The sequence below is a fragment of the Cottoperca gobio genome, chromosome 13 (genome assembly GCF_900634415.1).
Source record: "Cottoperca gobio chromosome 13, fCotGob3.1, whole genome shotgun sequence".
In the NCBI taxonomy this organism is placed as follows: domain Eukaryota; kingdom Metazoa; phylum Chordata; class Actinopteri; order Perciformes; family Bovichtidae; genus Cottoperca; species Cottoperca gobio.
Genome location: NC_041367.1, coordinates 18119230 through 18132644, shown reverse-complemented (window position 1 = coordinate 18132644; position 13415 = coordinate 18119230). Strand labels below are relative to the sequence as shown.

The 13415-nt window shown below is 40.5% G+C and overlaps 2 protein-coding genes across 7 annotated transcripts in view; one reads left to right on the top strand and one right to left on the bottom strand.

Annotated features, from left to right (window-relative positions):
- Positions 1-5666, top strand: part of arhgap42b (Rho GTPase activating protein 42b) — a 57840-nt gene extending 52174 nt beyond the window's left edge. For 2 of the 5 annotated variants that reach the window (XM_029445688.1, XM_029445684.1), the window contains 6 exons: positions 173-323; positions 858-1247; positions 1601-1757; positions 3277-3339; positions 3445-3524; positions 4305-5666. In XM_029445688.1, the coding sequence (XP_029301548.1) occupies positions 173-323; positions 858-1247; positions 1601-1757; positions 3277-3339; positions 3445-3524; positions 4305-4393 (930 nt within the window). In that variant the 3' untranslated portion in view covers positions 4394-5666. Of the gene's footprint in view, positions 1-172; positions 326-847; positions 1248-1600; positions 1758-3276; positions 3340-3444; positions 3525-4304 lie in introns of all 5 variants that reach the window. The other 3 variants (XM_029445685.1, XM_029445683.1, XM_029445687.1) reach the window with 2 other exon arrangements.
- On the bottom strand, positions 5224-12247 carry pgr (progesterone receptor). 2 transcript variants are annotated; one of them, XM_029445689.1, is made up of 8 exons: positions 11244-12247; positions 10194-10303; positions 9511-9627; positions 8956-9261; positions 8130-8274; positions 7827-7957; positions 6925-7082; positions 5224-6825 (listed from the first exon to the last, which is right to left on the bottom strand). In XM_029445689.1, the coding sequence occupies exons 1-8, from the start codon at positions 12128-12130 to the stop codon at positions 6670-6672; spliced, it is 2010 nt and encodes a 669-aa protein (XP_029301549.1). In that variant the 5' UTR covers positions 12131-12247; the 3' UTR covers positions 5224-6669. The 2 variants fall into 2 exon arrangements, with proteins under 2 accessions (XP_029301549.1, XP_029301550.1); XM_029445690.1 differs by having other exon boundaries at positions 6683-6821.
- Positions 12248-13415: the final 1168 nt, after the last annotated feature.

The following is a 13415-nucleotide window of genomic DNA, read 5'->3' as shown; positions in this document are numbered from 1 at the left end:
TGAATTGAGAAACTGTTTATAGATCAATAACCCAGTTTGAATGTAGATACCTCTGGTTGTATTATACCTCACAGCGGGTTTAACATAACTAGAGATGCAAAGAGGGACTAAACGGTATATGGTATAGAACCTCATTTCATCCAACTAATCCGTGCTCGTTCTGGACGTCCAGATCTTCCACCAGCCTCCGGATCCCAACGTGCCCCTGCCCCAACCCCAGAGCCGGCCTGGCTCTCGCAGGAGCAGGGCCATCTGTCTGTCCACGGGGCCCAGGAAGCCCCGCAGCCTCTACACCCCAACACTGTGCCTGGCAGATGCAGAAAGTGAGTAACAAAGCAGTGATTACTGCCCACAGGTCATTACACCACCGTTTCCCAATCGGCGACCTTTAATATCTCTCAGACATCTGCACACACTGTCTCACCAAATTTTCGAAAAGATTCACCTCGTATTAGCTGGATTTTCAAATATTAATATAGCTTCCTGATGAATATTATCTCTTCAGAGAAAATCATTGTCTGTAGGGCTGCAGCTTTTCATTATCAATAATCGATTTGTTCTGTAAAATGTCAGAAAATAATAAAAAAGTCCATCCCAGCTTCTCAAAGTCCAAGGTGATGTCTTGAAATATTTTGTTTTGTCAGTCCAAAACCCAAAGATATTCAGTTTAATATGATATAAAAAAACAGCATTTTCTGACATTTTTGCATTAAAACTAAATTACTATTTTCTGTTGATCGATTATTTGACTAATCGTTGTAGCTATTTTTCTTTGTAAGCCATAAAGTGACCACAATCACTTCCTGAGTAGGTTTTAATGAGGGCCTTGTATGCCTCTTCTCTGGTCCCTTGCATAGGTGACACTTTCAGCAGCAGTCCAAGCAGCACCCCCATGGGCAGCATGGAGTCTTTGTCCTCCCACTCATCTGAGCAGAACAGCTCCTCCAAAACAGCTTCCTCTGCTCAGGTCAAAGAGAAGTCGCTCCTGGACCTCCGCAGAACGCCATCACAGCGCTCAAATGGCCCCAGGAGTGCTGTGTGTGTCAGCAGCCCAGAGTCCAGCTCCAGGGAGGACACGGTGCGTACAGATGGAGAGTCAGAAGACGCTCTCAGCCTTTCCTCCGTCAGCACCGCACCCAGGCTGTCTCCTGCCCCCAAAAAAGCCCCGCATTGCCGCATTGACCTCAAGCCAGCACTGCTGAACCGCTCAGCTGGTCCCTCTCTGAAATCACTGCTTATATCTGAAGGTAGGATAATCTTCAGGTTATTATAGTTCAGGCTGGCCTGATATGAGTTCATTGATTTTGTTTCACTTGCGATGAGTTGGGTGGAAAATAAACCTCATAAAACTGTCATTTTCAGGACAGAATTCATCAACTAGATAGTTATATTGTCATAAGTTAATCCTCCAGGACTCATTACTTTCAAACACTGACTGCCCCCCCCCTTGGCTTAAGCATAATTTAAACAGCTGTGGGAGCATAATATTTACATGACTCATTCCACATGCTTAGTACAGTGTGTGAGCTGTTTTGGTATTGAACTTTAATGTCTTTGTCTCATTTATAAGAAGACATATTGTTTGTATGTCTCCCTTCAGGCCACAGGAGCTGCTCTGCATCCATGCAAAGTCTGTCAACACTGGAGCCCAACGAGAGTCCGAAGCCCACAGAGCACCCCGACCTTCCTCCAAAACAAATGATCCGCTACAGGACGGACACCTCAGTCATCAACGGCTACCAAAGACCTGGCTCAGTGTAAAGGCTTTTAAAAAGCTAATCATTTTCTCATTATAACCCAACACTTCTTTTACGAATGATGGTATCCACTGCAGTGTAATGCCATCTGTGCAATATTATCTTGTGGACATCTTTATTAATTATTACTCACATGAAACCGTGCCAAGACGATGCGTTTAATAATTGAAAAGCCAAATTGCAAAATATTGACTGCAATTCTGATAATTGATAAATAGTAGTTATTAGGGCTTTCATTAAAGATTAATCTTCTAATATTTTTCTAGAATAATCTATTAATCAGTTTGATCTATTATGTCAGATAATAGTGAAATATAGGGGAAAATGTCCATCCCAGTTTTCCCAGTCCAAGGTGATGTCTTTAAATGTCCAGCACCCAAAGATATTCAGTTTAATATGATATAAAACAGATAAAAGCAGCAAAACTCAATATTTGTGAAACAGCACATTTTCTGCCATTGTTGCATGAAAAATTACTTTAACTATTAATTGATTTGTATATCTATTAAGCAAGAATGCCAAACATTAAATGGTCCCAAGCGCTCAAATGTGGGGATTTGATGCTTTTCTTTGTCTTCTATCATTATAAATCTGATATATTTTGGTTTTGCTCTGAGAAAACAAGTGAATTAAAGTTGTTATCTTGGCTCTTGGAAAATATATTGGGCAATTTTCTCCGTTTTCTGGCATTTTATAGACAAAATTAATAACAGACTGATCAATTAATAATGCAAATAATTGTTTGTTGCTGTCCTCTGATACCTCTGATAGTTTTGTGGATACACTGTGTATATATATATATATATATATATATATATATATATATATATATATATATATATATATATATATATAAGGACAATGTGTATGTGCGCAGTTTCAGGTGCCCCCACAAAATAACTGCCAGTCGATAAGGCTTGAGGACAATAGTTCAGCAACATTTCTTTCAGTCTTCCTCTCCGTCTCTCCCCTCTGAGTCGTCAGCCTCCTTCGTCTCAGTATGAGCAATGAGAGCTCTCTAAGATCAGATGAGTGTGTGTGAGGAGATTTATGTCTTTCCCTTCGTGGTGGGAGAGCTGGCTTTATTACGCTCTGCCTGCTCTGGGGTTAATGTGACCCAGCAGCAGTCTGCACTCGTTCTCCTGGGACAAATAGATTGTTTGACTTGCCATGTCTGAGAATTCAGTCACACAGTCTCCACACAAGCAGTTTCCTTGTCTTGCACCGTCCCAGCTTTCCCTTGATTCCGAGGATGTTGCGCGCAGGGTCAAGTCCAGCCTTGTTATATAGTTTAACTCAATCAAACACCATGATGGAGCTGAGTCTGTCCGGAGGAAGGAAACCTCCCGTATTGTGTCGTTTAGCATTTCACCTCGTTCTAAACAATGAGGAGCGCCGGCAGGGCGGAGAGAAAGTGGACAGACTTGTTCTTATTCTTATATAGAATTTACCAAACACTTTGTATTTAAGATTCATGATACAATCAATTGGACTGAATACATTGTTCATGTTGTTTCAGGGTGGCTGCCAGGGCACTGCTTTTTGGAAATGCCTCTTCCCCACAGTCTGTTCCAGTCGGAAGGTGCTGTAAAAACACGACGGCATCTCCAAGAGTTTCACCTGAGTAATCTCCCTCTCACCTCGTCAAATCTGCCATAACTTTGTCTTGTTTTTGTCGTGTTTATAGGGATGCCAAGGCGATGTATTCCTGTGAGGCAGAGCACAGCCACGAGCTTAGTTTCCCCCAGGGGGCGCACTTCTCCAACGGTAAGCGGTGCCAACACAGGGTAAACATCATATGCTTCATCTGATAGAAATGCTCACAACAGCTTCCTTGCGTAGGCTTATTTGGATATTTGGACGGTGTACACAGACAGCTTGATGTCTACTGGCAACGTTCAGCAAGGACTTGGCTAATTCCCAGTGTTATGTGAAGTCATAAAATCATTTTGCTCCTAACGTGTCAACCCCATATGCATCGCTAAAGTATGAACAGCCCGAGGATTTTTTATTGCCTCTTGCCTTTTCCATGATGAGATGACTTGGCCCAAAACCAGAGCAGGCAGGTCACTGTAACCTTGTGATGGAAGGCACCAGTGCCTGTTCCCTGTTAACACAGGCAGCCGAGGCAGCAGCCAAACACAAAAACATCAACAAATGCTCCCCTGCACTTACCAGCAGCCAGAGTGCTTTTACTGCTCCCAACGTTAACAGGCCAGCTTTCTCTGCACCCTTATTGAGCATATCTCTGCTTGATTGTTTTAGCCGATTCATTTTGGTGCATCTGAGCGATGATTAATCTTGTTGTTTTCATGGCTTATACTGAATGTGTGTGAGCCAGAGGATTCTGCTCTCAAGCTGAAATACTCCGTAGAGACTGAACCCAAAGAGCAGTCTGACCCAGACTCCTCTCAATCTGCTATAAATGTTTATTTTTCTGCATAATAGCATCTTTTTCTTCCTCCAAGTCCAGGAAATAGTGAAACCAAATACAGGCTCTGTGATTTTAGGCTTCTCTTTGATTTTCTCTCTCTCTTTGTCCTGTAGTCTACGCCTCTGTTGAACCAGGCTGGCTCCAAGCAACATACGAGGGGAAAACTGGTTTAATCCCAGAGAATTATGTCGTCTTCCTCTAACAAGCTGGTAAACATGCCATCTTTTTCATGGTATCCATGAAAAAACAAATGTGGCTGATTGTTGTAATGTTCCTATTATTGCTGGTAACTGACATTTCTGCAATTTCTGCAGTCTTAGTAGATATCAAGCAGAGCAGTAATTGCTTTAACAGTGCTAGAAGTGTACCTCTTTTTAATGTAATGCTTCATCATTGTGAAATGTTTGGGGAATCTGCAGAGATTCAGTAGTTAAGAAGAAATAGACATTATTGTTAGATACAAATATGTTACCCGTCGACTGCACTGATGTGTTTTAGTCCCATTATTAACCTGCAGAATCACAAAACAATCACGTCCAATTTCACCAGTTTTATTCTCAGAAATATATTATCTTTTAACTTGTCAGAACAGAACACTTTCCTTTAATCAAGTTGTTAACGGAAATCTGTAGTTTGATAAACATTTTCTGTTTGCTGTTACTGAACAAACTGTGATTCAAAATAATGCTACTATTCTAAGCTATTAGAATGTAATAGAAAAAGCATTATGGGTTTGCACCTTAACTTTCATGTTTATTGCCTGTGATCATTGTTCATCCACTGAACCTGCTCACTGCTGCAGTGCACTTTCTGCAACACGGTACTGTACTGTACATTAATGCTCATGAGTTCTTCTGTAATTGCTAATCAAAAATGTGTACTTGTGTAAGTGTGTGTTACTATAAATGATCACATCAAATATATGCCTTATGTAAAAATTAGTTTTTTTATACCTTTAATGCCTCTTGCGGTACTGTACTCACTGGTACACTGGTGTACTAGTAATGACAACGATACATGTATCAGATTATATTATGTTAAAGATACCATTTAATATTTAATGTTCTATTACTGTCACAACATTTCCAAAGTACAAAGTCCACGATTGTCTAAAAAATTAACTTCAGTGATACTATGTCAGAAAAAAAGAAAAGATAAAAGAAAGAAAGGAACACTGCACACAAAATGACTCCAAAGTAAGACTTTCTCTGGTGACATAAAGCTTTTTGAGATCCCGTACTTGCCAAGATCATGGATCATCTTAAAGAATGTCAAGTGACCTTAAACATTCATGCTGGAATAATACTTCCTTACAGTCTGAATTTGCAGGGCAAATGATATTCATATGCTAAATATGTAACATGTGGCATCCTTTTTTATATATGGCAAACTTTATATATGTTTCCTTGCAATCATCTTACTGTGTGTTGACGGTGCATAAACATGTCTATCAATAAACAGCGTGATTTATTAGACCTGTTGTCAAATTCTTTGTCACCTTGTCCTCAATGCAGCGAGAAAAGCTTAATTACAACACGTGAAACAGGCTGAATAGTGAGAATGTATTCTAAGTGTGTTAACTGTTGGAGGGCAAAATGCAGTTGTCTCTTTGCATCTGGACTTTTAGACGGTTGTGTTTTCCACTGAAAAAAGAGTAGACTGAGAGACTCTTCTAGTATGATGTACGTTGCTTCCTATCCAAAGCTGCATGGACATTTGTTTTAATTGCACAAAACATATGGACTGATCTCAGTGACTAAGTTGATTTAGAGTAAGACCATGTGCCTGTAGAAAGGGATTAGTTGTGTTTACACGCTGATCCACACACTTTAAAGGATTTCATTGTGAAATTGGGCATTTTTAAAAATAAATAAATAAAATGAATGAATGAACTACTGCACTCACTGTCACATGAGTCCCATTAATCTCTGTCATCGTGTAATTTTGATGCAGATCCAGATGATTTTAATAATTTTAATAAATTATATTATGTAAATATCTCATTATGGTGCGAAGCCTTAGCAGAGATGTGTTCAAACCCCCCTAAGATCGGTGAGTTGTTTTTTTATCAAATATTTTTCACAGATTGTTATCTTTGCCAGTTTCTCCTCCCTGAAGAAGCTCCTGTGTCTCCTGCATTTCCCCTTTCATTAAGAAGCTAAGGATGTTGAAACTGTTGGTGAGAACGCTAAATATTTGAACTTCTTGTTGGTATATTTTTCTTTTTTTGCAGCTTCAGTACAAAAATATCAGTATCTCTAGTGGTTCTCGAAACCATTGATGCCTCTGAATTTATAATATTTAATATAGTTCTGTTAAAAAAGAAAACTCCTTAAGGAACATGTTGACTCTGTTTCACCTTTATAAAGTAAAAAGGGCTGAAGTATAGTGAATGCTACAAAGAATCCAGTAATTGTGGGGTGAAATAATCCAGTTACGAGATGTGTCCGCAGACTTGTGCGGTCAGTGCTGGCATCATCACTTGGTGTGGAATATGAGGGGCCTCACCATGCCTGCCAGGACCTTGGGAAGCTGGGAGGCAATGACCTCCGTCATCATCTCTGGAAACTCCACTCTCATGGCGTCCGCCTGGATGAAGGTGCTCAGACAGAACAGGTTGACCTTTTTCACTATCTGTCAGAAAAGAGACATTCATGTTTGTCTTGGTGCTCATTAAAGTAGCAGTTAGATAAAGACATAAATCAGATCTACAGGGGGGGGGGGGGGGCCTACATCATGCATGGCGTCCATCAGTTTGGTGAGGTGGTAGAATCGCTGTGAGCTGGCCACCAAGCCCTTCTCCCTCATGTGGATGGCCTTGGTCAGCTCCCGGATGTAGTTTTGTCTCATCTCTTCAAATGCTGCCTGACTTTTGAGTCCCTCGAGAGGCACTGAGAAACACACTTATAGATTAAATAACTTATTTCTCTAAACCAGATGTTTGCAAAGTAGGAGACGGGCCTCCCCAGGGGGGATGCAAAATGAATGGAAATCAAAAAGAAAGATTATTACATTAGTGTTCTGAAGAAGATCACATAGAAAAGCCTAAATGTGTGTGATTTGGTTAGAGATGGTCATTTAGGGATTTCTATTGTTGAGTCAAAAACTAATAAATGCCAATGGACGGACCTTTTTGTGTAGTCTTTATGGTGTAGTCTGAAGGTGTGTCAAACAGCAAATATCAGGCTATCTTGATCTTTATGAGATAAAATAACATAATCATTATAGGCATCTAGAAACTAAGGGGGCGGGGGCTTTTTCTAAGTGTTGTCTGAGAGGACGCCCCAGTCTCAGACTTTGAAAACATCTGCTCTAAACATTAAACACTTTTAAATGTAGAACAATGAATGAAACACAGAGGAAATGTAACAGAAGTGCCAGTCCACGAGGTAACATGCAGCTATTAAAAACAATGTTTTTCAGTCAGTGTAAAACTAGGTCTTGTTAGCAGCCGCTACATAAATCTTGTCACGGTCCAGTCACCGCGTACAACACTCGGCGGCGCTACAGTGGATGATCATCAAAGCTTCACATCTCTGATTGCAACACTGTATGCCGAGTGTGCTTAATTCAAACAAGAAGCTCAACATAAGGTTACAAAGACACTCAGATTCTGAAAGTCTTGTGGCTTTTACCTGTGTTGAGTAATATTATGGCTTTCATGCAGAGAAACTCCTCGCGGGTAACTTGAAGATTTGCAAACTCCTGAGGGATGAACTGTATCGCCAGGCAGAGGTCATAAATCGGAGATCTCCTCATTTGCTCCCTGATGGACGAAAACGTAAAATGGTTCATGATTCTGAACAATCAAGAGGCTTTTTTTTTTTTTCATCCAAAATCACAGCTGTGTGAATAAATGATCACGCTCACATCTGTAACTCTAAATTATACATCACAGAGAATCAACTCAAATCGCCTGTGTGACGATGGCTACTTACTGACTGAGAACGAGATCAGGTGCAAAGTATAAATATTCACTGGTGACATTCTGAAAGGAGCGCCACCCAAGAGAGAACACCATCAGGTTCATCCACGAGTACTGGATGAGGGTCATCTGATCCGTGATGTGAAGATTACGAAACCCTTAGAAAGAAAAAGAAAAAAGCTGTATTCATTATATTTTTCATGGTATTTGCAACCTGTCATGAAAACTGTGCTCTAATATACCATCATACTAGGGTGTCACGATAAACCAGTGTTGACATTAACGATGATATTTAAGAATCTTGATATCATGTACATAATACACATATGATAATATTGGTTAAACAATCCATTGCCTCTTTAAAAAAAGTATGTTTCTTTCCACTCTCATCGTGTCTGCCACACTCAATGCCCCCCACACACAAAAGAGAGAAATTCACTTTTCAAAAAAGACACAAAATGCACAAAAAACGAGTTAAAGAAGGTTTTGACAAATAGCGTTACAGTATTTTATTTGTTCTATAGATAATATTGTTATCTTCAATTGTTTTGCCCAATTGCCTGATCATAACGTGATACCCAGTGGTGCGCCACATTGGTTTTCCAATACTATGTTTCTCAGCTTACAGCTTCATTCCAAAAGATTTCAGAGCATCTTTTTAATTTAATATTTCCTGTGACAAACAAGTTGGACCCCTTGGAATCACTCACAACCGATAGTCATGGCATTACAAAGCCTTCTCTCTCAGTCACTGGTCAAGGCTGAGACCTTCAGCGAGGTCTGCCAATGCATCCCCATGGCGACGACTGTGGTGACCTTGAGCTTCAGAGAGCCGTTACCTGGGAGGGACTTGGACCACTTGACGATCCACAACAGCTGTTTCTCACACAGCCTGTTGAGGCTGTTGAGCAGGATGTGAGGACCATCGGCCTGGGTGCTGTCATAACCCGAGTACATGATCTCTGGTTCGATGTTTTCCAGGATATTGAGGAGCTGTTGGGAGAGTTGCACCTCGCGGATGCCTGGTATGCAAGACATGGATGTCAAAGCATGATTTTCGCTGGACATGGCAAAGTGGGACTGGAACATAAGGGACGGGGCCAAACCCAAGGCTTTCAAGGCCCCAAAACGTTTCAGCTTCCTGCCTGTGACAAGAGTACAAGGCCTGGTTACATTCAATGACAAAGAGCACAAGTTGTGCACATAACACACCACAGAGCTTTTCCTATCCGTGCATAAATATATTCACAATTTGCAAAAATGTTTAATTTTCATTAATTATTCTCTTTTTCATCTGAGCAGCACTTTCAACATTCTCTTTGATGCTAATCATGATCAGTTTCATAACTGCCATATGGGTGCATTAGCTTGCAAAAAAGACAACCAATTGGTACCTCCAAGCATCATTCCCGCTTGATAGCATTTCCGGAGGCGACACGCAGGGCAATTTTTCCTCCGAATTTTGTCCACAATGCAGTCATTACGCCCAGCGCAGAGATAGCTGTGATGGCCTGTTGCGTTAAAGGGTACAAACAATGCAAATACAGTTTTTTAACAGCACTTGATTTTCAAATATGTAGGGAGGAGGAGAGGCATATAATGAGGGGGGGGGGGGGAGTGTTGAAGGGCTCTTGACTATTAACATGGCTACTCCATCCACACTGAGTCAGCGTTCTGAAGAGAGATCTAAAGAAGAAAATTAGATAGAGGCAAGGCTGTGAGGACAGAGTGACACGGCCATGGTGAGACATAGTGGCTCTTATATATCTCGAGTTGCAAGATAACAAGAAAAAACAAGTCCGTGACGAAGAACACAGTGAACACTGGTCAATGTGATACTGTTGCTAATGACCTTTAAAAAAAACTACCGTAGAAGGTCAGTCAAAATTGATGCGGTAACTCCCTTTCAATGTACCACATCCTTCACTGGAGACTTGTGATAGCAGACATTAGAGATTATTCAGTTACAGATTGGAACCCTCCTTTAGGGTAGTGTAAGAAGACTTACACTTGTGCTTACAATTATTGGGAAATTAGAATATTTCCAGAAGTAGGTCAAAAGTGGTTATTTGCTCACCTTCAACTGCTCTTTTAAAAAAGACTTTACAGCTCCCGCAGGTCAGGACTCCGTAGTGGCAACCAGATGCCTCGTCACCACAGATCACACACTGTCTCTGAGGTGGCATGCTGAACAAAGAAGAAAAGACATACATTGATGAACTCATCTATGAAGCTAATTTAAAAAAAGGAAAACGCCCTGATTTTAAAGCTTAATCCCCTTGTTAACTTTTTGAATGGGTGAAATGTGCAGTACATTGAATATTAAGTAACATGAAGGGGTAAATGATCCGAGCCTGATCCTCATTAGTTTAAAGATAAGAACTAAAGTTGCTTTAATGAAGCAGTCTACTCTTACATTAATGATTGGTTTGTTTACCCCTAGAGTGTATTTCAGGCTCATTTAAGAAGCCTCTTGCTTTGTCTGCAAGGTAAGGTAAGACTGAAGGACCATTAAGGACCCACAGTGTATATTAAGATGTTGAGGTGTAGAGCTAAAGATGCTTAAACGTTTTTTCTCAAACTCGCAACTGAAATCAGATCAAACTGGACAAGAGCTTCTAATTCACTCCTACTTGAACAAATTAATAATTTCATAATGTGTCCATGAGAGACAGATATAATATAGAATATAATATAGAAAAAATAGCGGAAGTGACTCATTGTCAGAACTTTTTTTTCTTTTTTTTTTCGCTTTCTTTGACTCAGGAATGGCTGGACTGACTTATCAACAGGTGATTGTTGTGCAGTGGAAAAAACCTTTTTCCTATAACATGTGATTAATTCATATCTGATCATCAACGTATGTAGGCTATGATCTGGCAAAAGTGTTTAATTGAGTTTATTAGCATACATGCTCACAGTTAACAAGTGAATACAAGCATAATTTACATATGTAATACAAATGTATATATATCTTTACATAATTGTACATTATAAAACATCTGTTTTTAATGTTACTGTAACTGTCACTCAGGGTTATGCAAACTTACATTCAACGTTCATGGATGATCAGATGGAACTTTATATTTCCATTAGTGACTTCGAGGTGAACAATAGTAATAATTACCCGGGGAATGTGGAGAAAGGTGAAGGGTTCCTCCGAATCAGGGCCTGGTTCTGGATCCCATCATAGCCGCTGTGTGTGAACGGGTCCTCGGACTGGCACCAGTACTGGGGCTCGGATGGAGACGTCTGCATCTGCCAACGGGGAACTTCGTTCTTGTACATCGTCATTTGCTGCTGGGCTGCGTGCGTGTTGGCATCAAAGTTGACGACAGTCTTCCCGGACAAACCACATCTGGAGTCCGTCCTCATCTGGTTGAGCGCCGGCAGCTGCTCTGACTGGTTCAGGTCCATCAGAAAGTTCGGAGACCCCTCCAGCCGTGGCCGTGGACCCGCCGCCGCTGGCGAAAAGCTTGTGGACTCCCCGTCATTGAGCCTCAGGTGTTGCTTCCTGTCGGTGTCACAGCGGGTGTCAATAGCGGGCAGCTCAGGCGATGTATCAAAGCTGGAGCAGGGGGTGTCCATAATCACAGAAGGCTCCTTCTCATCTTTGATGAATTTACACGCTCCTGTTGATGTTAAATTTGCGCCTGGCAAACTTTCGGATGTGGCTGCATTCGTCCTCTGAACTTTTGAGAAATCTTCCCACGGCGCACTGTCACACTTCAGATAGTCACTGCTGCGGTCATAAAAACGTTTTCCAGCCAGTGAACCATCGAGTATGGTACACTCTTTAAAAACTGCTCCGTCGCCGCTTGAATTTAGACCGTGGAACAGGGTGCCAGCATTTCCAAAATTACGCATGGAGGAGGACATGCAAGTCAGAGACTGTGAATCGCTAGATATTTTAGGATTAATGTACCCAGCGTCAATCAAGTCACTTACTCTTGTGTCCGTGGAATCAGCGATTGTACTGATGGAGCTCATTCTCCCGTGTATTTTATTGTCCATATTTTGAACCGCAGAGCGCGCAGCAGAGACTGGAGTGCGCCCGGAGGTTGGAGGGTTTGTGATGAGTTGTTGCTCAGAGACTTTCTTGTAATCCTCCTCCCCGTCGAGAGAGGCTGTGGCCACGTCGTTCTTTCACATGGGAGTCTATTCCGTGCAATTTAACTGCGGTTTGGAAAAATATAAGAAAGCCAACGTCTTGCCTATTGATGATGAGGGATTAAAGGAGCGCAATTATGAGCTCTTTGAGAAGAAAAAAACCTGGCGTTTGTAAATAAATTACAAGTATAGTTCCTTGTTCTGGTTTCCGGAGTCATGTTTAAAAGCTGAATTCTATTTCCTTTTACACTTATTTCTAATAGCTTTCCTCTATATTAAATAGTTAATTCTTCAAAGGGTGGCAGGGGAAGAATGATTACAGCATAGTCCCTCTGGAGATGTATGGAGCTACACTAACCTTACAGCAGACCTACAGTAAAATAGATAGCCAATGAGAAGAATGGATCATATGAATGTCAAGGGCCATTCATCTCCACCCTGTTCATGGATAAGGAACAACATGACGACATTGTTGGCCAAATGAGAAACTATTTGACACTAGGTGCCTTTTGAAGATGAGACAGTAATACTGCAATGCTTTTAACTAAGGTAATAATTATCCAGAAACTCCTTCGTAGTCATCCTTTGAAGGTCAAGACCCAGAATTATGTTGTAATTTTCAGTACGCTATATATATTTCTTTATTATGAGTTGTATCTCAATATGTCTTTGTTTGTAACAAAGAGACAGGTGGGAGAATCAGAGGGCAACATCACGTCATCCTAGTTGTGTTTTTACCACTTTGGAACATCTTCCAATCTAAATGAAAGTGATCTATTAAAGTAAGTTAATAGAGGGTTATGTAAGGTCTGTCAACGCAATCAAAAATGTGCTTTTTTGTTGTTGTCTGTAAAAGATCATTTTAAGTGTTTCTGTTAGTTTCATTTTCAGCTCTTTTCCTTCTGGCACATTTGCATCTTTTTAAGGCTGCTTAAAACTAAAGTTCTCAATTGAAGCATTGAGGGAGAGCATAGGAAAGAAAAAATAATGAATTAATTATTAATAATGTTAGTATTATCATTAAATGAATAAATAAATAAATGTTCACTAATGCAAATACTAATAATAATTTTATGCTGCAATTGCACCAATAAAACTACCAATAATACTATTAATAATAAAGTAAAAAGAATACAATAAAAAAATAATAATAATATTAATAAGTCAGTAGGGTCATTACGGTTATTGC